Raw genomic sequence first — 22,805 nt, 5'->3', positions numbered from 1 at the left:
ACATGCACAGACAATGGAAATGTATTTGGGAGGAGGATTTAAATCCTTTTTATATTTTAATTTTGATTTTAGATTTTTCGCAAACCTGGGGAATCCCCCAAGTTTGTTGAAAAATCTGTTTAACATCTGCATGGCCCCGATCGCAGATTTAGGTATCCACCTTGCTAACAGCATATGGATTATATTTCATGTACTGGTTATCAAGCTATGTAGCAGCATCCCCCACCCAGGTTCAAAACACCAAGAAAAGGAACACCAAGATCCAGGAAAGGAAAGGATCCTGAGTTAGATATACCATTTTTTCTTCTTGTCAGCCAAGAGATAGGTAGATTGAATTACCTCTTAAAAAGGATCCCCACTGATTGTCTCTGTTAGACTGACTCCTGTCCTAACTTGACCGAATATGACAACTCATTTGGGAACTGTACCTTTAGTTTTCCAATGATGTCCTTCAGGAGGAGCTGATGCCTTGGCTAATTCTAACAGTGATTTTTTTCCCCCTGAATCATGGATCTTTGCACACAGTAGTAGGCTGCACACATACCACTGCATCCAAGGATCTCTGTGAAATCTGCTTTAGAATACATTGATGGTATAATGTTCCAGGAGCACAGAATTTAGAAAGAGGACCCCAAGTCCCAGAAGTCTGAAAAACCATGTTTAGTTGCAATATCACATTCAAGAAACTTTCAACATTTCCTAGAGCAAAGGAAAACCAATAACCTGAATGAACTGAGTGCAGAGGCCCTAAATGGGAATGAATATAGAAAGGCACTCACCTGCCTGGTGGCCCATAATCACCTCTGTCGTATGGTGGTGGTCGGCCATATGGGTCTGATGGTGGTGGACCACGGCTGTCTGATGTAGGTATACCACTGTTGGCTGGTGGGGGGAAGAAAGCTGGATTCACGTGTGGGGCTGGTGGGGGAGCACCTGGTGGCGGCCCAGGCAAATGAGGAGGAGGAGCCAGTGTCAGAGGTGGCCCCAGTGGACCAGGTGGACGAGGGGGGAAAGGGCCTGGAGGTGGAGGAGGGCCCTGTTGTGGGGGTGGAGGGCCTGGTGGTGGGCCATAGCCTGGAACTGGAGGTGGAGGACCAGGGGGGAGTGGACCCAATGGAGGCTGGCCAAATGGTTGTCCAGGAAACAGAACTGGAGGAGGAGGGCGGTCACCACGACTGGGAGGACCAGTTAATGGAGGAGGCAGAACCTGGCCAGGTGGTGGAGGACCTGGAGGGCCTGGTGGGCCAGGAGGACCTAGAGGTGGACGTGGAGGAGTTTGTCCAGCTAAAAGGGGGAAAAACAATTTCCATGATTAAAATCCTTCTGACAATTTTTTAGCATCAGTTCTAATATACAAAAGAAGCCTGGTAACTGATGTTTTCTTTTTTCTTTAAGAATCTGTGCAATTAACAGAATATGTGACACCTTTAATTAGGAAAATGTACAGTATATCAGTTTACTTCTGCAGTTTGTATATGATGGCAAGAAGAAACATTACATGACAGCAAAAAAACAAGTTCCTATTTGTGACTGATATTTTGCAACAATTAACAAGACAAACGCTTTACATTTGTGCTTTGTATATGCGGTACAGTAGTTAAAGTGTTGGAGTAGGATATGGGACAGCCAGGTTTTGAAGCCTTACTTTGTCACAGAAGCTTACTGGGTGACTGTGGGCCAGTCACATACTCTCAGCCAAATCTACCTCACCCCTATTTGGTTGTGAGAATAAATGGAGGCGAGAATGACGTAAGCCACTTTGAGACCCCACTGGGATGGAAAGTGGGGTATAAATGAAGTCAAATGAAGTTTTTTATTGCATTGTATCAACTTTCTATTTTTAATATATACGCAAGTACCCTTTTTTTAGAAAAGCAACTTGTAAGTTTGTATTTTTTTATAAAAACAAGGGAAAGCAATTAGAATACATTTTGTACAATGCAAAAATATTCTATCCAACTATCCAATTTTAAACCTAATGCAACTTTTAAGGGCTGTAATATCAAGTTAGTTCTTTCAGTTCAACTGTACCGGACCATAACTGCATTTGGTTATTTAAGAAATTATTCAGAAAACACTTCTACATTTCAGTATTAGAATAAAGTTAGAGTTCAGTGGCACCTTTAAGACCAACAACATTTTATTCAAGGTATGGGGGAAAGGTGCCACTGAACTTTAACTTTTTCTATCACTTCACACCAACACAGCTACAGTTGGATCTATTTCAGTATTAGATAACAATATATTACATCTTGAGTCAAACATCTTCTATCCATATATAAATCTAGCAAAATACCAAACATTGAAACATTTTACCTGGAAAAGGTGGTGGTGGTCCTCCTGGTCCAGTTGGTCCAGGAAATCTGTCTCCCCCAGGCAGGGCACCAGGAAAACGACCCCTCCCTCTGTTACTTGGTGGAAATGTTGCACGTGAACTGCCTCCTGGAGGACCAGCTTTTCCTTCTCCTGACATCTGGCCTGACTGTGTGGCTGTAGTGAAATAGAAGTATGACATACAACAAATTAGAAAGGCTTTCAAATCTGAAAAACAGATCATCTGGCTAAAGTTCTCCCATTATTACTACTGTTCATTCAGGAATAGTTTCTGCAAAGATCTGAACTGCTGCCTTAGGCAAGTCCAAAGGCTTAAGGGAACCCAGTGGAAGCTGTATCTTTTAGAAATAGATCAATATGCTACAATGCAAATTACTTCCTGAACCCCCTCCATCCCCCCAAAGAAAACCCCACATACACCTACAGTTTGAGAAAACAAGCCCAAATGCCCAACACAGAAACACTCATACAATTTAGTGTGCTGGCCTTTATTATTCCTTCCTTTTAGATTCACAAAGCCTTTCTGAGCTATAAATCAGCAAGTACTTTCAAAAGAAGCACACCAGGAAAGGGTCATTCTCAACCTTCTGTTTATGATGTTTATCTTAATAATTACACTTTACTGTGGCTAAAAATATGCAGAATTTAGAACACCACATTAGAGGGCTACCATTTCATGAGTCTTCAGATGTCTAAAATTTTCTGCTGAAAAACCTGAGATGGCCTGGTAGGATGGTCTAATAGTAGGTAGGGGTTAGTCACCAGAGGTCACCATGACTTCCAGGTGCACACACACACATGCACGCATAAAAATACAAAAAAAGAAAGAAAAATGTCAGATCCCCTTTTCAAATTCTATGATAAATCACTTATTTGAACATTTTTATTTATTACCAATTTACCATCACAGCTAAATAATTTTGTTTACTGTGCAATTTTTAGTTCTTAGTGTCTTCTGATGGTTCTGGAGTAAGGATAGACACGAACCAAACCACAAATTGTGATTCAAGCTAAAAATGGCCAATTCATGGTTTGTTCCAAACTGGTGTGTCTGATCCCGAACCTGAACTGGCCTTTTTTCTTGGCGTGTTGATTGGTTTGTGTCTGCTTCGTTTTTCCATGCACCCTGGTGCCGGCATGATTCCCCAGACCCTGCACTTCTGGTTAGTTTCCAGTGAAACCGACTAGAAGCTGCAGCTCTGCTCTCCCCAGTCCCATGGCTTTTAGTCAGTTTCACCGGAAACTGAACAGAAGCACACAGGGCTGGGAAAAGGGGAGCTGCTACTTCTAGTCAGTTTCCAAGCTTCCTGGAGGTGAAACAGACCAAATTGCAGGACGGCTTCCCTTTCCTCAGCTTGACATACTCCTAGGAGAGCAGTTTACTAGCGGCATCTGCTTTGGAGGACTGTAGCTCAACTCCCTGAAATCCAATTTCACCGAAATTGGAGAACCACTAAAGAGTCTACTGAGGAGTTTGCCACAAGTTTGGCATCTCTAGTCCACTTGGGGGCCGTTCTATGTCTTCCCAAACAGAACAAACCACAAATGGTTCAAGAAATTGGAAAATATATGAAACAAACCAAACCAGTGATTTGGGCAACCCAACAAACCACCATTTCCACCTTCCGTGCCCATTCCTATTCTGGAGCTTGACCTTTACTTACCATTTCAACATACAGATCACAGGAAAAACCAGCATATCTTGCCTGTACCTGCTGCTTTTATTGTAGAATGACTTTAGGCAAGGCAAAAGTATACATAGGAAAAAGGCTACCAGAACCATCACAGGGTTGGAAGATACCCTGCATGAGGCAAGGCTAAAGCATCTGCAGCTTTCAGTTTAGAAAAAAGACAACAGAGGGGTGACATGAAGCCATCTACAAAACTATTGGTGGTGTAGAGGAACTAGATGGAAACATCCTATTAAATTAATGGACAAAATAGACAAAAGAAAGTACTACTTCACATAAAGGGTGGTTGACTTGTAAAACTCATTGCCTTAAGACATGGTGTTGGCCGCTAGTTTGATTTCAAATGGGGTGGGCAGATTTATAGAGGACAGGTCTACAGGTAGCTATCCTGACCAAATGGGGCCCCAGATACCTCTGACTGCCAGATGCTGCAGAATGTCTCTGCAGGTTTGGCTTGTGGGTCCTGTTTGTGGCATCTGATTGGCCACTGCTGGAAACATTATGATGAATGGATCACTAATCTAATCTGGCATGACTACTCTTATACTCTCAAACAGGTTCTCTTCTTATCAAGCTATAAATGTTTTGTTAACCTTATGTGAATAGTGGAGACTAAATCCCATCGTTCCCATTCAATAAAATTCCGTTATCAGTCTAAAAACACACATGCATCAGAAATAACCTAAACAAAGAATTCTTTCAGTAAGTAAACTTCAGGCAGCATCTCTCAAGCACTTAATGCCCCTTCAATCATATATACCAGATCTGACTCTTGCCAAGTTAAAAGTTTTTTTCTCCTCCCAAATGTTTCTTCACTTCACTGAAAAGCAGCTGAAAGCAACACTTACTTTTCCTTGATTGCAGTTCAAATTGACTCAGAAACTGCTTATTACATGGAGTTACAACTGGATTTTGACCATGCAATTCTCTTTTAGGTAACAGATCCATTAGTTTTTTGGATGAGGCTTCAGATCCTACACCTACAAGAGCAAACCTGAAGAACAGCAGAAAAAATACTTCTTCAGAAATCATTTAGAAGGTTATGTATCTAACTCTGGAACATTACGTTTCATCATAAACTAGCATCTCTTGCTCATGTGCCTGCTCTCCATCTTTCTCTCCACAGCAGAACACAGCTTTCCAGCTCAGAAATATCACTTTTATTTGAAGGCAGACTATTTTGGTGTGAAGAGTAGAAGAAGACGACGACGACATTGGATTTATATCCCGTCCTCCACTCAAGAGTCTCAGAGCGGCTCACAATCTCCTTTATCTCCCTCCCCCACAACAGACACCCTGTGAGGTGGGTGGGGCTGAGAGGGCTCTCACAGCAGCTGCCCTTTCAAGGACAACCTCTGCCAGAGCTATGGCTGACCCAAGGCCATTCCAGCAGGTGCAAGGGGAGGAGTGGGGAATCAAACCCGGTTCTCCCAGATAAAAGTCCGCACACTTAACCACTACACTTAACCACTACACCAAACTGAGAGAGAAAAGGGATGAAACTTAATTTTTCATCATTACTAGTTACAGTTAAAACTGTAGTAGAATCACAGAGTAGGAAGGGGTCATACAGATCATCTAGTCCAACCCCCTGCTCACCCCACTGCATGGAGTGAGAGGGGCTGAGGATGGAGTACACAACACCAAAACCCATTCCTAACCTCACCCATGTTGGAGGTGGAAAAAAAAGGAGACAGAATTGTCCAAACTGCAATGTTTTGGCAGAATTGTAGAAAGAAGAAAGAAAGTGCAGCTGACACTGAAATGCCTTTTAAAAATAAAGCAAAGGCCACTTATAGTTGCCTGGACAGATAAGGACATAAATATATTCTCAATATTCTCATAATATTCTCAATATTACAGCTACATAAAGTATGACCTAAATGCTAGAGCTACATAATTACCGATAGATGACATTGAGAATTCTCATAGGCCAAATTCTTCCATGCCATCTCCTATACAGGAACAGCTTTTCTTTAATTCTCTGAGGACACTAAAATTCCTTCTCAAAACTTCTCTGTTATGACTACTTCTTTCTCAGGTTCATTCATCTCTATATTTTTAGGCCACATGTCTTCCAGACAAGCAAGATACCACCAAGCTATATTTCCTATTACAAGTGCTGGCAGTAGAAAAGAAAAAAGGATAATAATTATTTCAACTTGCTTACCCCTTTGACTGACCATTAGCACGATTTTCAAAAAATTTTATCTCCAGAATATCATTTACACCAAGGGAATGAACTGCTTCAGTTAAATCTTCATCTGTGGTCCACTGTAAAATATTCATAATTGACACTTTACTTTTAGAGGTAAGTTAAAAAAACAGCATGACCCCTTTTCCTGTACAATAATCCAAAACAATTCATCAATAGAATATACTTTTCATATTAAGAGATCTCATATCAAAATTAGCTTTTTGACTGTTTGAAAGATGACAAGCTCTTTTCTAATCCTTAATAATTTGAACAAATTATGTTTTTATTTCTCAGGAACAGAAAATCCATTAATTTAACAGAATATTAATTATAATGCTCACCAACTCAAAAAAGACCCCATTACAATAATTAACTATAGCAGTAAGCCATGTAATGCTTACCCAAGTAAGATTTCCAATATACAATGCAATTCTTTTTCCCGTATATGTGTAGACAACATTTGGTGCTGATCCTTTCCCTACATCATCTCCAACAGAGGGTGGGAGAGAGTCCATATAATCCCGGTCCTCTGGTGCATCGCCGTTATTGGCAGATGGAGAAATGACGTCGTCATACAAGTCTATTTGATCATGCCCACCGTATTCTGCTTCCTGAAAATAGTGAAATTATAGATACTAGGGTAAAACACTTCAGCAGTTAGTATTTTTGCTCTAGTGATGTTTAAACAGGAACTAAAGATTAGGTCTTGAAGTGCAATCCTAATTTCAAAATAACAGTATAAAGGCAAAACACAGACATGACTGACCTCTTTTTTATTTTAGTTAGTATACCCTAAAGAAATCCCTCTTTACTTTTTGAACATAAAGTTTATGGGTTGTTTTTGTTTGTGGGGTAAAATACATAACTTTTCAAAAGGTTTATTAAAATCTTTCAAAAAGCCATCATTCTTGTTTTGTATCTAAGGGCCAAATGTAACATTTGTTATTTCATACATAATTCAGAGTGTTTCCCCACCTTATTTTCTTTCTTTTATTGCAAAGCAGGTGTGTGTAGTTTCTGGGTTTAAGCGAAGGCCCAAATGGGGAGGGAAGGAAGCAGTTTCCTTTCCCTGGCAGGCATCTGTCCACTCTAAATCTTAGCCCCCATTGCTTTTCAAGGGCCATCCTACCTTGTTGAGCCAATCTAGTTGTGGGCACTTCAGGAATTTTAAGAAAAGCTAGTGCGTGCAATCATAAAATGGCTATCATCTGAGTGAGGGGATCACAAAATGTTTAGAGATCATAACCCAGTTCCTTCATAGGAGGGAGGCACCTATTTCCAAACTGAATTCTTTAAAGATGCCAAGATAATGCCTCTTGATCTGCACCTCTTGATCCAAGGAGGTGGAAGAAAGCTGGAAATAGCACTTTGGTTTGCAGAAGAGACATCTGGTTTTAGTTTCCAAAGAAAGGGAGAAACTGTCTTTGCACAACTACAGAAAAACACAGAGGTACAAGGAAGTCTGTGGCTTGCCCTATGCTTGCTGGTGGTAAATCAACTCCTAAAAAGCAACCCAAAGCTCCCTTTTCCCCATTTCATTTAAGCATCTTTGAATTTTAAGCCCAAGAAGGAAGCAGGCAGGCTGGGGATCACTCTTGGGGAAAAAGAAAAATCAAGGGGCCCATCAAGGAAAGAAAAGGCAAGGGATGCTGTATTTTCTCCCCTGCAGATAAATAGTGGGTTTTAAAAGAACAGAGAACAATTTTGCACAAATTTTGTACAGCTAGCAGAGTTAAGCAGCCTCTACCATCAATCAGCCTTGAAGCTATTTGAGGATGCATTTAAAAAAATGAAGAAAAAGAACTGCAGAATTAAAAATCAACTGTAGTTTGTCTTTATTAGCGGTCATTTTGTAGAAAAACAGGTGGTGGAGCTCATCCAGGGATTGTTATGCAGCTGCACATACTATACAATGGACGAGGTGGAACTCTCAGAAGGAGGTGGAACTCTCTGAAAGGTTCAGGAGCTGTGCTCCTGTGAGCTCCCACTGAATCTGAGGCCTGGTCTTTATAATTTAGAGTAACCAAAGTGGTCTAACATGTGAACTAGAACAGAAGTTACTCCATACTCTGCAGCAACAAAACTAGATTTGGAATGCTGCTTTTGTAAGTCTGGACATTCAGCTGAAAATCTAACATAAATGATTCAAAATTATTTGAAACAAAGACCAAGTAAGTTTTATTCAAGGTATATGATATCTGAAGAATAGTGCATACATACAAAAGAAAAAGAACTGCAGAATTAAACAAAAGCTTGAATAAAACTTAGTCTTAAAGGTGCCACGGGACTCAAACTTTGACCAACATGGCTGCTCACCTGAATCTATAAATGATTTAAAGATTTGTTCTTTAAGAAACTAAATCAAAGCAAATCAAGACAAGCACAATAACTCCAATACAGCACAATGAGCCAAATGAGCTGGATCCAGAGCCATGCATCAGTCCAACATTGGCCTTGGGCAAACTGCCCTATTTTGATCTAGTTGTTGAATGGTTGGTTGTGGTTTCTAATATCAGACTTATGTTCATTTATTCTTTGCATCTTCCTGGACTGAATCCTCCTGGATCAAACTGAGATCTAGGTTTCCTGTTTCACTACCAATGCTGGTATCTCTGGTATCTCCATGCCTACTACCCTATGAATATCACACACCTGCTATTCTGATTCACTTGCTATTGCCATTTGGCATCCGAAATCACCCCTTATAAAGTATATATATATGGTACCTCATGTTACATTTTACACAGGGGTGTCAAAGATACAGTCCGTGGGCATGAACCAGCCCATGCAGGGCTCAAATCCAGCTCACTAGCAACTGCCCTTCTCTTCTTCCTTCTCCCCAGTTGCTGCTGTTGGCTATCTCCTCCCACTCTCTTTTTGGGAGGAAGGGAAAGGGATGAAAAGAGAGTGAGTGCAGGCTTGAGAAAGAGCAAAGCCCAGTTGTCCCATAACACCTAAGAGACCAACAATGTTTTATTCCAAATAAAAGCTTCTGTGTGCACACACACTTCTTCACTGGGGAGGCTGTAACGAAGGCTGGCTCACATGCTTGTAAGAGATTTTTTTAAAAAAATTTTTTAAAAATTCCCTTCCTCTGTTGACTATCCCCCCCCCCATTCCATTGCGCCTTTAAATTAAGACCAACAACGTTTTATTTCAGACAGCTGAAAACTCCTTTGCAATAACATTCAGTTAGCTTTGAGTGGCTGTTTGTGGTTGCCTTTCCCTTGCATTACATTGCAGAGTTAAGGTTCTGGGCTGGTTGCTGGGGAAAGGAATTTCTCAGCTTTGGGCTTTATTGTTTGGCATATTAAACAGCCTTACTCTTATGTGTTAACTCTGAAGTTTGTGAATGGGGCCTAAGGAGGGCAGGGTTTGGGGAGGAGAGGGACTTCAATGGGGTATAATGCATACCAGTGGTGGAATTCTAGCAGGAGCTCCTTTGCACATTAGGCCACACCCCCTGATGTAGCCAATCCTCCAAGAGCTTACAAGGTTCTTTTTCATATTAGGCCACATCAGGGGTGTGTGGCCTAATATGCAAAGGAGATCCTGCTAGAATTCTACCCCTGATGCATACAGTCCACCTTCCACAGTGGCCATTTTTGCCAAGTGAAGTGATCTCTGTCACCTGGAGAACAGTTGTAATCCCAGATCTCCATCTATCATCTGGAGGTTAGCAACCCATAGTTTGGGGCCCCTGCAAAACTTTTCTTAAGCAGATTCCCCACCACCACTAGCTTATAAATACTAGCACTACCATCACTCTGCATATCACATTTAATCTAATCAAACCTGCTATTGTCATTCATCTGCTATTGCCATTCGCCTTCTACAATCACCTTTATATCTCCAGTACCTTGTGGCATGCATGGCTCGGCCTGACAAATTGACCTTTATGTCAGATCCAGCCTTCATAACAAACAAGTTCAACACCTCTGGGTCAGACTGTCAGGCTAGGATCTGGAAGACCCAAGTTCAAATCTCCACTCTGCCATGGAACCTTGCTGGTGAACTTGGGCCAGTCACACACTCTCAGCCTAACCTACATCACAGAGCTGCTGTGAGGTTAAAATGGGTCCTCATAGGAGAGAAAAACAGGGTATAAATGAAGTAAATAAATTAACCATTATTCACTTGTGCTCCCTCTTCCTACAGCTTTCTACCACCAGCATTATAGGCTATTTCTACCTTAGCAAGCTGAGAATCCTGGGGTCTGAGGCCAGAGGATAAACTAGCTTCAACTTCAGTATCATGGTGCACAGAGCTATATCATTGAGGCTCAACGCTAGCCTTCAGTTTCCCTTCTAAATTTCAAAACACCAACAAATCTTTAGAGTGAGAATGGCCCATTGGTACTTACCGTGAAGGGTCCTTCTCCTCAGAGGACATGTGATTGGGTTATTCCACTGTTCCTCTAGGGAGGCAGGAAACACTTTTTTCTCCTTCCTTTTGGCGCCTTGGGATAACCCTCCCTTTTCAGTTTCGGAACTCTGAATAGCAGTAACTTAGTAAAACTCTGAACTAGCTGAAACATAAAACTTGTCAGGAGCAACCAAAAACATAGCAACTATATACACTGATTAACTTTCAGAAGATATTAGTGTAGACAATGGAGGAAATAAGAACAGCCGTATATAGATATATAGAAAGAGATATAGAAGATGATGCGGGGAGCGGCAATATGTCCTCCTGTCCTCTGAGGAGAAGGACCCTTCACGGTAAGTACCAATGAGCCGTTCTCCCTCAGAGGCGGAGGACATGTGATTGGGACCTTCTAACTCAGTGTCCCTAATTGGGTGGGTTGTCATCGTCTTCTGCTGAGGTAACGATATGTTGAAGGACTTTCCTCCCAAAGGCTGCTTCTGCAGCTGCAATGGTATGGATTTTGTAATGTCTGACGAATGTAGAAATGGATGACCATGCTGCAGCCCTGCAAACCTCATCTACTGAAGCGTGATTAAGAAAAGCTGCATTGGTTGATGCACTGCGCAGAGAGTGTGCAGTTATTCCTGTGGGGATCGGCAAACTTGATGACTTGTATGCTTCCCTAATACATGCTTTTAGAATGGAGCTGATGGAACTTCGAGACAGTCTGTTTCCTGTTCTCGGAGGGGAAATGTTGATGAACATACCCACTGTGTGATGTATGTCCTGAGTTCTTGCGATGTAAATCTTTAATGCTCTTCGTACATCCAGTGTATGCCATATAAACTCCTTAGCGTGTTTTGGACAGAATGTAGGAAGCACGATTTCTTGAGTGTGATGGAATCTTGAGGCCGCCTTAGGGATGAAGGTAGGATCCGTCCTGAGTACTACTTTATCCCTATGGAAAATGCAAAGGTCAGTTTTAATAGACTGAGCACTGAGCTCTGATACCCTACGGGCCAAGGTAATGGCAACCAGAAAAAGAACTTTCATTCTTAACCATTTAAGTCCACCTCTCTTATAGGCTCAAATGGAGGTTTTGTGAATGTTAATACTGGATTGAGTCTCCAGGTGGGGAAGTGGTGTATCTGAGGGGGTGCCTTCGCTGTTGCACCCTTTAGGAAGAGTTGGATATATGGATGTCTCTGCCAGCTTGTATCCTCCAGTAGGAGGTAGTACCGTGGTTAATGCCGCTACTTGTCATCACAGAATGGATGCCTTGGTACCTGATTGGAGCCCCTCCTGGAGGAAAGCCAGTACAGCTGCAATAGTCTGAGTCATTGGATTGATTTTCTTTCGTCTACACCATCTCACAAATGCCTTCCATGTGGTACTGTAGATGCGACTGTCTCCTGGCGGCTAGGATGGTATTAGACAGCTCTGTGGAGTATCCAAGCTTCTGGAGGGTATTCCGCTCAACCACCACACGGTCAAGCATAGCCATCCTGGATTCGGGTGCCACACTTGACCCTGGAGAAGCATGTTTGGGTCTGTTGGTAGAGGAAGTGGCTCCCGAATTGTTAGCTTCTGGATCACTGAGAACCACAGATGACGAGGCCAACACGGAGCCACTAGAATGATTTCTGCCTAGGCTTCCTTCACTCTCCAAAGCATCCTGGACAGAGGAGGAATGGGAGGGAAGGCGTAAAGACGCCCGGAGGCCACAGTGATGTTAAGGCGTCTGTCTGTTCCGCCTCCTGATGCAGATATCTGGAAAAGAAGCAAGGTAGTTGACAATTTGCTGGAGATGCAAATAGGTCCACTTGAGGTTGACCAAAGTGCTGACAGGTGAACTGAAATATTCTCGGGTGAAGGCTCCATTACCCATCGCAAATGGACTGTCTGCTCAATCAGTCGGCTTGTATATTGTCCTGGTCCCTGATATGTTCTGCCCGGATTGAGGATAGGTTCCTCTCCTTCCACTGCAGAAGTCTCATGGCTTCCTTGTGCAGCTGAGATGATCTGGATCCCCCGTTTGTTCAGTTAAGTCTTGGCTGACATATTGTCCATGCAGACTAGGCCACGTTGTTTGTATATGGTAGACTTGAAATTAGTTAGTGCTAGTTGAATTGCTCTGAGTTCCAGTACACTGATTGGTAAGGAATGCTCCAGAAGGGACCAAGTACCCTGGGTTGGCAACTCTTGGAGGACTGCACCCCAACCCTGGAGACTTGCATCGGTGAATATTTCCTTGAACGTCGACACATTGAATCACTTGCCCTGGCATAAGTTGTTCATCTGTGTCCACCACCGGAGGCTGGTTTTGACTCTGAGTGGAATGGTAAGATACATCTGTCTCCGCTCCATTATTGCTAACTGATAGGGTCGTAAGAACCTTTGCAAGTCTCTGGAATGGAAGCGGGCCCACTGGATCAAGTCGATGCAAGAGATCAAGAGGCTCATCAATTTGGCCAATTCTAAAAGTGTCGATTAATTATTTTGGATTACCAATGACGCCGTCTCTCTGATCTTCTGAGCCTTGGCAACAGGAAGTGACAGAGAGTTGTTGGATGAGTTGATTATTGCTCTCAGATGTTTGATGCATTGAGTCAGTAGCAGGGCACTCTTGGAGAAGTTGACGATGAAACCGTGGTTCTGGAGACACTGTATGGTGATCTCCGTGTCTTCTAGACACTTGGCTCTGCTGTTGGAGCAGTTCAAAAGATCGTCCAGGTAGGGGTAAACATGTATCCCCTGGCGTCTCAGATGCACCACTGGGTTGATGAGAAGTTTCAAAAATACCCTGGGAGCTGTGGAGAGGCCAAATGGCATGACTCGGTACTGAAAATGCTGTCCTTCTATCATGAAAAGTAGGAACCACCTGTGTGCTGGGTGTATCGGTACATGCAGGTAGGTCTCCTTCAGGTCTATGGATGTGAGGAATTTCCTGGGCTGAATGGAGTCCATTATGAATCTCAAAGTTTCCATCTGGAAACGCCTGAGTTTGACATTGTTCAGAAATTTGAGATCCAAAATGGCCCTCCAGTCCCGTCCTCTTCGGTACTACAGACCCCCTGTCCCCTTTCCTGGACTGGAATGTGTTCTATGGCCTGAATCTCTAAGAGATGAAGCAGTGCCTGGGATACAATTGCTCTCTTGGCAGATCTCCTTGCTGGAGGCGATCAGATGAATCTGTTGGGGGGAATAGAATTGAACTCGATTGAATATCCCTGGGATATGATTTCTAAAGCCGAAGAGTCCATTTGAGAGGCTTGCCAAACCGGAAGAAAGTGTAGGAGTCAAGCCCCCACCAGAAAGTGTGAATAGTCATGCCTGTTTGAGTTTCGGATCACGTTTGTTTCTGTCTGATTTGAAGACTCCTTTGTTGTATCTTGAAGTGAAGGAACCTCTCTTGAACAATGTTTTGGAAGCTTCCAAAGAGGGCTTTTTGTTATCGGGTAGAAATCTGGCCAGAGTACAATGAGATCAAAAGGATTGGGTGCCTCGTCTGTCTGTTCGCTGAAAGGATCTGGGCACTGCTTTTTTCTTCTCCTTGGTTTCTATCAGAATATTTTCTAGTGATTCACCGAAGAGTTTCTCGCTGTAAAAAGGATAAGCTGACACCATGGTCTTGGATGCGAAGTCCACTTGCCAAGCCCTCAGCCAGAGGAGACGCCTGGCCACTGTGTTGGCTGCCATCGTCTTGGATGCGAAAGATATAATATCCAAAGTAGCATCGGTCAAGAAGGATGCCACCTTTAGAGTTCTGGTGACACCCTCTAGAAACCTCCTGTTGTCCTCTGGAAGAAGTAGAAGCAATTTCCTGAGCCAGTCTATGGATGTTCTACATACTAAAGAGGCCGTAGAAGCCGCCCTTACGATCATGGCCGATTCATGCACTTTTTTGAGAGCCACTTCCACTTTTTTGTCCAGGGCATCTTGGATGTTGCCTTGGCCATCCTCAGAGAGTAGTCCTGAGGTTTGCATTGCCGCCACAGGGCCATCCACGGCCAGCACCTGCAATAACTCAGAGGTATAGTTAGGTAAGGTATACAATTTTCGTACTGTGTTGAAGAATTGCCTGGTAGAGGCAGGCTTTTCCCAGTCTGATCTTAACTGTTTTCCAAAATACTGGGGAAATGGAAAAACCTTCTCTGAGGGGTCTCCCTTAAGAAGGAACTCAATATTCCCACTGGCTGTGGATTTAAGCTTTTTGGATTGCTTTGATTTTTCCTCTGCGGGTGTATCACAAATCTCCAAGGCTTTTAGAGTCTTGGCTAAAAGATATTGATAGTCCTCTGATTTGAAAAAGCGGCTAGCTTGTTCACGGGCCTGGGTTTCCTCTCCCTCCTCCTCCCCCAATAAGAATTCCCCTTCCTCTCTATCATCTCCCTCTGATCCTGAGGCCTCTGAATCAGCAGGGAACTCTTGTGAAATTGAAGGTCTTGGGGTAGCCTTGCGAGCTGCCTTGGTGAGGAGAGGCTGAGGTTGTGGAGAAAAAGACTGTGCTGATGCCTACCCGCGAGTAGAACCTGGCCATTTCCTCTTGCATCATTTGTCTGAGGATATGCATTGACTCTGGGTTAAGCGCACCAAAGCTCGCGGGTACGTTATCCCTATGTGGGATCGGAGTCATCAAGAAGCTGTTGGAAGCATCTGACGTCGGCCCCACATTGCCCACTGTTCTGTAGGCCTGTACTGGGAACTGGTGGGAAACGCATCTTGAAGCCCCAAAATGGCCACCGCTGCCTGCTGCCGCCGTCCCACTGCCACTGGGCTCTTGAAGGCAGCAGTGTTTCATTCTCTCGCTGGCAGCGTCTTCCGCGGTGTCATGGTGGTCAGCATGATCGAGCTGCAAAGGCTCATCGGCCCCATGATTCGCATTGGCGGTTGCACTGATTTGCACCGCAGGCTCTTCCTCTGAAAGGAAACCGTCAGAGTGCTCTTCAGACGCCATGGAAGTTGGGCATTCGGTGAATGATTTTTCTTCTCTGCTTCGCCAGAAGGAAGAGGAAGAACGGCCCATTGGACTTACCGTGAGGGGTCCTTCTCCTCAGAGGTTCGGAGGACATCTCTGTGGGTTATTCCTACTGTTCCTTCAGGGAGGCAGGAACACTTTTTTCACCTTCCTGTTGGTGCCTTCGGAATAACCCCGCCCTCAGTTGTGGGACTCCGAAAGCAGTATCGTCTTCCCTCTAACTAGAAGGACTATAAACAGAACTAACAACTCGTATTAAAATGCAAACTGTAAACTTGAACTCCGATAATACTGAAAGTAACACAGTACAAGGGAGATAGGCTGTAGAAAGAAACCTAAGCGATGAAAATGAATCTGGGAGTGGCGAGATGTCCTCCGAACCTCTGAGGAGAAGGACCCCTCACGGTAAGTCCAATGGGCCGTTCTCCCTCAGAGGTTGTCGGACATCTCTGTGGGACCTACCAGAGCAGTCCCCTTTAATCGGGTGGGTCTTCATCGCTGACCTCCCCCAGAACATGCTGCAATACCTTTCTCCCAAATGCTGCATCTGCTGATGCCATGGAATGGATCTTATAATGCCTTATGAATGTAGACGGAGAGGACCAAGTAGCAGCTCTACACACCTCTTCGACTGAAGCCCTATTCAGCAGTGCCGCGTTTGTGGAGGCACTCCTAAGTGAATGTGCAGTAATTCCTACAGGTACCTGTAACCCTGATGCCCTATATGCTTCACTGATACAGGCCTTCAGAACTGCACTAATTGATGAATTAGACATCTTGTCTCCAGCTCTTGGAGGAGAGATGTTGATGAACATGTAGTCAGTTTTTCTAATTGACTCTGATCTTAGAATGAAAATCTTCAAGGCTCTGCGCACATCTAACGTATGCCAAACTAGCTCCTTGGGGTGTTTGGGTTCTGGACAAAAAGTGGGTAAGTAGATTTCTTGTGAGCGGTGGAACCTAGAAGCAGCCTTAGGAAGAAAGGAGGGATCCGTGCGCAGAACCACCTTTTCTTTGTGGAACACGCAAAGACCCGCCTTCACTGATAAGGCCCCCAGTTCCGAAACTCGACGTGCAGATGTGATGGCTACTAAAAAGAGAGCTTTCATTCGCACCCATTTTAAGTCCACCTCTCGAAGAGGCTCAAATGGTTTCTTAGTAAGCACTGATAAAACAGTATGGAGCCGCCAAGACGGAAAATGATGGACTGTCGGAGGAGACTTCAAGTTTGCCCCCTGCAAAAACAACTGGATGTGTGGATGTTGAGACAGCCTGAACCCTCCCACGACCGGTAAGACAGTGGACAGGGCAGCTATCTGTCTTCTTAACGTAGCTGGTTGTAACTTGGACTCTAGGCCCTCCTGCAGGAACGCTAGTATCTCCGCCACAGAGCGAAAAAACCTTTTTTCTATGACACCATCGGACAAAAGCCTTCCAGGTAGTGTTGTATATGCGAACTGTGGAGGGTCTTCTTGACGCTAGCATAGTGTCCGTCACCTCCGGGGAGTAACCTAGACTTCTGAATGTCTCTCGCTCAATCTCCACGCGGTCAGATGAAACCACTCCGGGCCGGGGTGCCACACCGGACCCTGATGGAGCATGTCGGGAGAAACTGGTAGCGACATCGGAAGGTCTATTGATAGCTCTGTCAACATTGAGAACCACGGACGCCGTGGCCAATAGGGAGCTACCATGATGATTTCCGCCTGTAGAACTCTCACCCTCCGCAGAACTCGAGAAACCAGAGGGACCGGAGGAAACGCATACAAGAGACCTGGAGGCCATATGGCTGTCAAGACATCTGTCTGTTCGGCTTCTGGATGGAAGAACCTTGTGAAGTACCTTGGTAGCTGTGAGTTTGTGTCTGAAGCGAAAAAGATCCACCTCTGGTTGACCCCAACGCTGGCATATGAGATCGAATATGTCTGAGCTGAGGGCCCACTCGCCCCCGCAGATTTCCTGTCTGCTTAACCAGTCTGCCTGTATGTTGTCCTGGCCTCTGATGTGTTCTGCCCTTAGAGAGGCCGGATTCTTTTCTGCCCATGTCAGAATCCTTGATGCTTCCCTGTGCAACTGCGAGGATCTGGAGCCCCCCTGGTTGTTCAGATACGCCTTGGCTGTGATGTTGTCCGTTCTGACGAGCACATGCTTCTGGAGCAATTGGGTCCTGAAGGCAACCAGAGCTAGACGTATGGCTCTGATTTCCAGAAGATTGATGGGAAGCAGACTCTCGGGTTGTGACCACCTGCCTTGGACTGGTTTGTCCTGAAGAGAGGCCCCCCAGGCTGGCATCTGTGAACAGCTCTAGGGATGAGGGAGGATGGAATAATTTGCCCTGGCAAAGATTAGACAAGTCCGTCCACCATTGCAAACTCCTCTTGACTGTTGGCGGAATTATCAGATTTATGACCTTTCTCTCCATTATCTGAAGTTGAAATGGTCGTAGGAACAATTGAAGAGGTCTGGAATGGAATCTGGCCCATTGAACCATGTCTATGGTAGATATCAAAAGTCCCATTAGTTTGGCAAGCAACATCAGTGGTGATGATTTGCTCTGGATGACCCTGGTAGCCAAATCCTTGATGGCCCTGGCCTTGGACAGAGGTTGAAATAGCGAATTGCAGGTGGAGTCGATCATTGCACCTAGATGTTCCAACCTCTGGCTCGGCTGAAGTGAACTCTTTTCTGTGTTCACCAGGAATCCGTGTGACTGAAGACACTGAATAGCCAGAGTTGTACCCCGAAGGGATTTCTCTTTGCTGTTGGATCTGACCAAGAGGTCGTCCAGATAGGGGTGAATGTGAATTCCCTGCTTCCTCAGCTGGGCTATCGGATGTATTAACATTTTGGAAAAAAACTCTGGGCGCTGTTGACAGGCCGAAAGGTAAGGCCCTGTATTGGTAGTGTTGATTCAGTACCACGAACCTTAGAAATCGACGGTGAGAAGGGTGGATAGGTATGTGAAGATAAGCTTCGGTCAGGTCTATGGAAGTGAGGTACTCCCCTGTCAAGAGAGAGTCCATAATGAATCTCAAAGTTTCCATTCTGAAGTGACGTACTTTGACGTAGCGATTTAGAAACTTGAGATCCAAGATGGCCCTCCAGTCGCCATTCTTCTTGGGTATGGTGAAAAGGATGGAATACACACCTTTCCCCCTCTCCAACCCTGGGACCGGTTCGACTGCTCGAATGTCGATAAGATGCTGTATTGCTTTTGTAGTGATGAGAAGCTTGTGCTCCTGCTTGGGGGTAGGTGATCTGACAAATCTGTCTGGTGGAATGCGGTGGAACTCTATTGAATAGCCCTCTTGTACAATTTCTAAAGACCATTGGTCTGCCTGAGAGGCCTCCCAGGTTTCTGCAAAGTGGAGTAGCCGAGCTCCCACCGGTAAGTGATTGTAGTCATGCCTGCTTGGACTTGGCCTCTCTGTCAGACTTGTCCATTTTGGAGAAGTTATTACGATTGAATTTGGAGCCGAATGAACCTCTTTTGAAGGAATTCTTTGGCATTTCCCAATTAAACTTTTTTGATTCAGAACAATATCTGGCCAAGGAATGTTGGGTCCGAAAGGACTGGGGGCCCCTCTTTTCATTCCTCCGAATGGATTTGGGCATGGCCTTCTTTTTATCCCTAGTCTCTACTAGGATCTTGTCCAAAGCGTCCCCGAAGAGACGATCCCCCTGAAAAGGGTAAGCTGCCACTGTAGACTTAGAGAGAAAGTCAGCTTGCCAAGCCCCAAGCCACAGAAGGCATCTGGCCACAGTAGTGGAAGCCATTGTCTTGGAGGCAAAGGTCAGTATATCTAAGGTTGCGTCAGCTGTGAATGACGCTGCCTTAAGGATGCGTGAGGCGCCCTCTAACATACGTCTGTTGTCCTCTGGTAACATCTGGAGTAACTTACGTACCCAAACAATGGACGCCCTGGAGACCAGGGAGGCCGCAGAGGACACCTTGACTATCATGGCCACGGATTCGTACAATCTTTTCAAGGTCGCCTCAGCTTTTTTGTCCAGGGGATCTCTAAGAGAACCCTGGCCGTCCTCTGAAACCAGTCCCGCGGACTGTAGAGCTGCTATTGGGCCGTCCACAGTTGGAGCTTGTAACAACTCATTGGTATAGGCAGGCAGTGCATATAACTTCTTTACTAAGTGAGGAAACTGCTTAAGGGAAGCTGGCTTTTTCCATTCTGCTCTAACCTGCTTTTCAAAGTATTTTGGAAAAGGGAAGACTTGTTCAGAAGTTTCCCCCCTGGGCAAGAACGCAGAATTTCCGCTGGTTCTTGACTTAAACTTCTTAGATTTAGCTACCTTGGCTTCCTCATCAATAGGCCCCTCCTCAATTCCTAATGCTGAAAGCGTTTTGGCTAGGAGAAACTGGTAATCTTCCTGACGGAAGAAACGACTAGCCTGCTCAGGAATTTTAACCTCCTCCTGTTCCTCCTCAGAGAAACATTCCCCCTCTTCCCTGTCTTCCTGGTCAGAGCCAGATGCTATAGACTCAGGCTCAAAGGATAAGGACTGGGAAGACTGCACTGGGGCCTTTCGCGCTGCCTTGGTGGGCCAGGAGAAAGGGCGGGGAGGATCTGAAGGAAAGGTTGGTCCTTGAGGGAGAAGCCCCATACGGGCGCAAAAGGAGCCCATTTCCTCCTGCATAGCTCTTCTAATAAAAAGCATAGCCTCTGGGTTCAGAGGGTTGCCCATTTGTACATTACCCCCGTCCTGGAAGCCTTCGATGTGCGGTTGCAGGTAGTTCCGAGTCTCCGGAGTGCCTGCTCTTGGGGGTTGGAAGGTCTGAGAGCTACGCTCCGCACTTCCAAAATGGCCGCCGCTGTTTGCTGCCACCCCGAGGAACGTAGCCGGGGCCTCCATTACGCGCCGTTTCTTGGCGCTGGCAGCTGAATCATCTGCGGCCGCGTCGGGAAGGGCGCGAACAAGCCGCGAAGGCAGGTCGGCTCCTTCGACGTGAGTCGGCGCTGCTAGAAGCGCGCCGCGCGACTCTCCCTCCTCGTCCGATAGGAAACCGTCCCTACTACAGGCCATTCTGAACGACCCAGACAAGTTCCCTCAGTTTTCTTTGGCCAGCAAAAGGCAGAAGGAAGGGAGGGATAAATTAGATATGGAAAAGAGAAGATATGGAAGGGAAAATGAGAAGAAACAGAGAAAAAAGGCTGAGCCTAGCCTTGTGCTGCTGCTCCCTGTAGAGGCAGGAACAAAACTGAGGGCGGGGTTATTCCGAAGGCGCCAACAGGAAGGTGAAAAAAGTGTTCCTGCCTCCCTGAAGGAACAGTAGGAATAACCCACAGAGATGTCCGACAACCTCTGAGGGAGAAAGCTCAGAGGGCAGAGGAAGGTATGAAAGTCAGATGGGAGAAAAGGGCTGAAGATTAGATAAAAAAGGAATTAGACTAAATTTGGAAAAAGGCGGCAAAGCCTAAACTTTTCCTGCTGCTACTCCCTAAGAGGCAGGAAAGAAAACTGAAAGAGGAGGGTTATCCCAAGGCGCCAAAAGGAAGGAGGAAAAAGTGCTTCCTGCCTCCCTAGAGGAACAGTGGAATAACCCAATCACATGTCCTCCGCCTCTGAGGGAGAAGAGCCTGGCAATAGAGGAGTCCACTTGGAGGCCCCTTTGACTAGCTTCTATAATAAGTGGTTAATCACAAGTGCTCATTATTTGAGAGTGAGAGGATGAACATTCTTTGCTCCACTTGACCAAAATAAAACAAAAAAGTCCAAAGGCACCCTAAAGACTAGCAATATTTCTTTCACCATGAGCTAATGAGCTGGCTTCATGTTTTCATTATAACTCCTTTGCAATCCACTTGATCAGTTACTCCTCCTCTCACACGTTCCTAGAAATAACTTCATCTCCTCATATTCAGTGACCAGATATGCAGCCTCCACGGTTCAGTAACATTTGCTGTATATTAGAATAACTACAAAAGCTGCATCCTTGAACAAAATAGTTTTGCAGAATATCAGAGGGAAAATATATTCCAATACATTCAAAAATATATTCAATACACTGCCAATTTGAAAATGCATCAGTACATCCAATTACAATAGAGACACCACAGCATTCCTCATGCTATCATTATGATAAGAGAAGACAAATCAGAATGTTATAGTTGACATAACTAAACCAACTTCAAAAAGACAAGTATTCAAAGTGTCTACCAATAGGAGAAAACCTGACTAGTGCATTTATTGTTCAAAAGACATTTTGCAATGATTTTAACAATCATGTTTTCATTCCAAGATTTCTGGGAATTTTAGTTAATGATGTTGCTGAGAATTAGCTGCTAGAGATCCCTTTAGGATTATATGAGAAATGGATATTACAACAAATACAAATGTTTACAATGTACTTTAAAAACACAGTCCAAAATCTGAAGTCTGGAAAAACGACTGATGTATTTGTATCAAAATGATTTCCCCCCAGGTTACTTATTAATTTATTCAGAATTCATATTACCTGCACCAGATGATCAAATGCAGGGATTGTACCTCTGCACTCACATGAACCCATGTGGAAACTTTTAAATATCCAGCTTTCTGAAGAGCAATGGGGATGCTGAGTTTTCTCTGCAGCTAGATCCTCTGAGGAATGTCCTTCCTCTGAGGATAATTCAGTGGCCTTCTTCATTATTGTGTCACCCTGGCACTGAAAATCTGCATTGGTTGCCTATCTGTTTCTAGGCACAATTCAAAGTGCTAGCTTTTATCTTAAAGGCACTACATGGCTTGGGGCCAAGGTACCTGAAGGACCGCCTTCTTCCATACTTCCGGGCTACCAAGTGAAGGTCCTCCTTGCAACCCCTGCTTTTTGTGGCCCTGCTTTCAGAGGGCAGATCCTGCAATGGTGACCAAATACTGGGCTTTCTCTGTGGTTGTGCATCACCTGCAAAGCCCTTCTTCAGGCTTGCTTGAAGCCAGGCCAAAACATTTCTTTTCACACAATGTATTAAATTAAGGGGGGGGGGGGTTACCATCATTTTTATGGTATGCTTCTACCCTGAACCTTTTATGAGATTTTTGAGCTGTTCAATGCTTTATGCTGTTATTATGCTCTAGCTCAGGGATATCAAACATATGGCCCATAGGACAGTCCCTGCAGCGTTCCACAAGCAACTGGCTGTCTGCTGCTTCCTCCTTCTTGTTCCCAATATCAGAGCTGGCTTTTGCCCAGTCTCTATTTCTTGCTTTGAAAAGGAGAGAAAGCCAAGCCTTTCTTCCCTCT

General features: G+C 44.7%; 1 protein-coding gene across 4 annotated transcripts in view; it reads right to left on the bottom strand.

Moving 5' to 3' along the window:
- Positions 1-22,805, bottom strand: part of CPSF6 (cleavage and polyadenylation specific factor 6) — a 42,361-nt gene that overhangs the window by 16,685 nt on the left and 2,871 nt on the right. For all 4 annotated transcript variants that reach the window (XM_060245059.1, XM_060245056.1, XM_060245057.1 and 1 more), the window contains exons 2-6: positions 6,624-6,833; positions 6,196-6,299; positions 4,874-5,019; positions 2,317-2,490; positions 780-1,284 (exon numbers count right to left, since the gene is read on the bottom strand). In XM_060245059.1, coding sequence (XP_060101042.1) covers positions 780-1,284; positions 2,317-2,490; positions 4,874-5,019; positions 6,196-6,299; positions 6,624-6,833 — 1,139 coding nt within the window. The remainder of the gene's footprint in view (positions 1-779; positions 1,285-2,316; positions 2,491-4,873; positions 5,020-6,195; positions 6,300-6,623; positions 6,834-22,805) is intronic.

The sequence above is a fragment of the Heteronotia binoei genome, chromosome 8 (genome assembly GCF_032191835.1).
Source record: "Heteronotia binoei isolate CCM8104 ecotype False Entrance Well chromosome 8, APGP_CSIRO_Hbin_v1, whole genome shotgun sequence".
NCBI classification, from domain to species: domain Eukaryota; kingdom Metazoa; phylum Chordata; class Lepidosauria; order Squamata; family Gekkonidae; genus Heteronotia; species Heteronotia binoei.
The sequence above is the reverse complement of the archived record's forward strand: the minus strand, read 5'-3'. Positions and strand labels throughout refer to the sequence as shown.